General features: G+C 37.9%; 1 protein-coding gene across 1 annotated transcript in view; it reads right to left on the bottom strand.

Annotated features, from left to right (window-relative positions):
• Nucleotides 1-6: 6 nt before the first annotated feature.
• Nucleotides 7-3,671, bottom strand: part of LOC106883831 (BMP and activin membrane-bound inhibitor homolog) — a 115,109-nt gene continuing 111,444 nt past the window's right edge. The window contains exons 2-3 of the mRNA XM_052970830.1: nucleotides 3,169-3,444; nucleotides 7-1,173 (exon numbers count right to left, since the gene is read on the bottom strand). Coding sequence (XP_052826790.1) covers nucleotides 644-1,173; nucleotides 3,169-3,444 — 806 coding nt within the window. The 3' untranslated portion in view covers nucleotides 7-643. The remainder of the gene's footprint in view (nucleotides 1,174-3,168; nucleotides 3,445-3,671) is intronic.

Raw genomic sequence — 3,671 nt, 5'->3', positions numbered from 1 at the left:
ATGCGAGGGAGAGGGTGAAAGAAGAAGAAGAAGAAGAAGAGAGAGAGAGAGAGAGAGAGAGAGAGAGAGAGAATCTGTGTGAGAGAGGGAGGGAGAGAGATGAAATGAAATCATTCAGTTTCCTCTTTTTCCTCCTTTGTTATAAATTTTATCATAGTTGTTCATTGTTTTGTTTATGTTGTTGGTGTTGTGGTTGTTATTGCTGTTGTTATTGTTGCTGTGGTTGTTGTGGTTGTTATTATTGCGTTTGTTGTTGTTGTTGGTGGTGAAGCTATTGTAGTGGTTAATGTGGATATAGTTTCCATTACTTTTATTTTTGTTTTTAGTTGCTATTCTGTTATCTCCATTCATTGTTTAAATTGTTGTTGTTTGTGTTGCTGTGGTTGTTTTGTTTTTTTTTCACTAATTAATTAAATGTTGTTTTAAATTTTACATTATGTTGTTTCCTTTTTGTTTTTGTTCATATTGTCAATTATTTTTGTTTAATATTGCTGTTGTTTTTCACTTAAGATTATATGTTAATGTTGTTGTTACAGCTGTTATCGTGGTAATAGCTGCTGCTGCTGCTGTTGTTGTTGTTGTTGTTGTTGTTTAAATTTACATTTTTTGAAGTGAGTCTCCTGCTGCGGCAGTTGATAACGTCTTAAACCTGGAGAAACAGTTTTGTTTCACTACCAGACGATGATCTGTCGCTTTCTGAACAATGGCTAATCAAGTCTCTGTTATTACAAACTGATTTCGACAATGACGAACCGGAAGTAGCAGCTTCTGCTGCCACCGCTGCCACGGCGGAAGCTGCCGTCGCAGCGGCACTAGTACCGCAGCCTGTGCTGCTTTCCGTCGTATTAACTGCAGGTTGTGACTTGGAATTTCGCGAAGGTAAATCCATAACTGAATGTTTGCCTCTGTGAATGCCATTGACATCAAAATGGTCATTGGTTGAGCTGGGGTTGCTGACTCCGGAGGCAGGAGACTGGAAACTGTTATATTCTGTCCGTTGTCGAAGCAAGTAAAGGGCGAACACTATCAGGGCCAACAAAATGCACACTCCGACCAAAGGTATAGCGATGTACATCGGGTTCACGCTCCTTGTGTTCGGACGACTAACGGCTTGAAGGTGGGACATAGGGTAGACAGTGGAGGGTCTACCACTCGCTGGACTTGAAACCGTAACTGTAAAATACATATAAAGACATCTTGAAAATCATACATAAAAATGTAGCATAAATGTTCAAGATTAACAAATACCGGGTGAGATTACTGTCTTAAATCTAATTAAAGTCCCTTGTCTTGTTATTTTATGGAAGGCATCTATGACTATCCTTACATGTCGATGTCCTTACAGAAATGGCTGCCGTGTCATTCCAGTGGTACCAATAACAAATCCGATTATAAAAACATTCGTTAACTGCTATAATGTTTTTAGTTCAACAGTTAAGTTGATAGTTCTTCGTTTTTCAGTTCGTCTTTACACAACTATATAGTCATTTGGAGCAGCTAATGCGATAATCAAGACGTTTTTGTGCTTTTTGCCATAAACAATGTCAGCCATATTACACGTCATATTATACGGAATCTTTATGTTAAAGTTCGATAATATTCTCACAATGACATTTTTAAAAAAACAGGCGCCAGTTTAGATGTGTTTAAGAGAGAATTTCGATGCAGCAGCTAAAATTTGGTGTTTAAGTGTATGTCAAAATAAATCTGATAATTATTGTGGCTTTAAAATAAGTGTGAGAAATCGTTGATACAATGTAGTTTATTGTCTCAGTAAAAGCCCCACAAAGGCAACATTTGTCATCAGGTAATATATCTTCGTTTTATATTTAGAGGGGTAGAGAATGTGACTTGGCCATTTTTGGCAGTGTCGTAAATTACGTCGAGTAGAATGAATTGAGCTCTTTCTTCCGGCTTTCTGCTCGCTGGATTCAAGTATTCAAGTCCTACTGTCGTTAGCTTTGCCTTTTGTCCTTTCAGAAAATCGATGAAAAAGAACCAATCACGTGCTCTCTCTCTATTTCGCTCTCTCTCTCTTTCTCTCTCTCTCTCTCTCTCTTTCTTTCTCTCTTTCTCTCTTTCCCCCTCTCTCTCTCTCTTTCTCTCTCTCTCCTTCTATCGCTCTCTCCCTCTCTCTCTCACACACAACACTTACACACACTTACACGCACACTCATCCGCTTTCTCGCTTTTCCTTATTTCTTTATCTCACTTTATACACGTACGCGCGCTCGCGCATGTAGAAATAGATAGACAGACAGACAGACAGACAAACTGACAGACAGACAAACTGACAGACAGACAGACAGACAGACAGACAGATAGATAGATAGATAGATAGATAGATAGATAGATAGATAGATAGATAGATAGATAGATAGATAGATAGATAGATAGATAGAAAATGGAATAAACGACGTTCTTTATTTTTAAATCACAACAATTGTTTCGACACATGTTTACAGCAATGGTACATTGGTGAGATGTTGTGTACTACAGGTGTAAAAATGTGTCGAAACAATTGTAGAGATTCAAAAATGAAGACTGCTATTCATTCCATTTTCTATCATCTATTTGTTTATGTAAACTCTACGGATACCCTGGAATTCCTGATGTATATCCAGTAGCAGGAGCATTTCCACTGCATGATGACATCAGGTAGCCATTAACTGTGGACGAGCTTTGCATAGCATTCTACAAGGTTTCTTACCCGAATCTTATTTAACTCTCTCCCTCACTCTCCCTCTCTTTCTCTCTCTACATATGTGTATGTGTGCGTGTATGTGTGTATGTGTGTGTATGTGCGTGTGTGTATGGAATTCGACTACGCTTCACCGCGTTAAGTGTCAAAGGAGACCACTCACTAGATCCATTTCTCCAGAGGAGTTGAGCGAGAAGCTGGTAACTTGTCATCATTAGAAAAAAGAATGATACGTTACTAGAACCGACATAGAGAGTACGATTTAAGAAACAAGGGAGTGCGATTTGATTGCTATTTCTAGCATAATAAATATTACAATTAAAGTTTGTAGTAATTTATGTGAATTGTTTCTAAAACGACAAATATTTAAGAAAGTCATGGTGAGTTCTTAACATGTAGGTCCCTGTTTCTCTGGTACAACCCTCTCCTCTATAATAACAAACAAATAAAATCAACTATGTACTTACTCTTATTGTTGCTGGGCAGCGTGGGTAAGACTTGCTGGTTACAGAAATCCTGTTCACAGCAATATAAATAGGGCCAAGGTTTATTAATCCGAATATTTTCTGGTCGTCTGTTCTCACAGAGTAGCGATGCTTTTGTGTCTATGCAACCCCTTAGAACGGAGCCTGTCTGTAAGCCGTTATCGTCGACATGTATTTCCACGTAACAGGCATATTTTGCTGTACAGCTCTCTGTTCGTTCTTGGCGACATTCTTTTGTGCTACACTTGCATTCAATAGCTGCGAAAGACAGAGAGAACGATAGAACGATATCATATTAGAATTTTCATGTGTGTATGTGTGTGTGTGTGTGTGTGTGTGTGTGTGTGTGTGTGTGTGTGTGTGTGTGTGTGTGTGTTGTTAATTTATCTGTTTTTTATCTATTATTATCATCATCATCATCATCATCATTACCATTTATTATTATTATTATTAGTATTATTATTATTATCATTATTATCATCATC

This window comes from Octopus bimaculoides, chromosome 9 (assembly GCF_001194135.2).
Source record: "Octopus bimaculoides isolate UCB-OBI-ISO-001 chromosome 9, ASM119413v2, whole genome shotgun sequence".
Lineage (NCBI taxonomy): Eukaryota > Metazoa > Mollusca > Cephalopoda > Octopoda > Octopodidae > Octopus > Octopus bimaculoides.
This window is presented reverse-complemented; position numbering and strand designations above follow the sequence as displayed.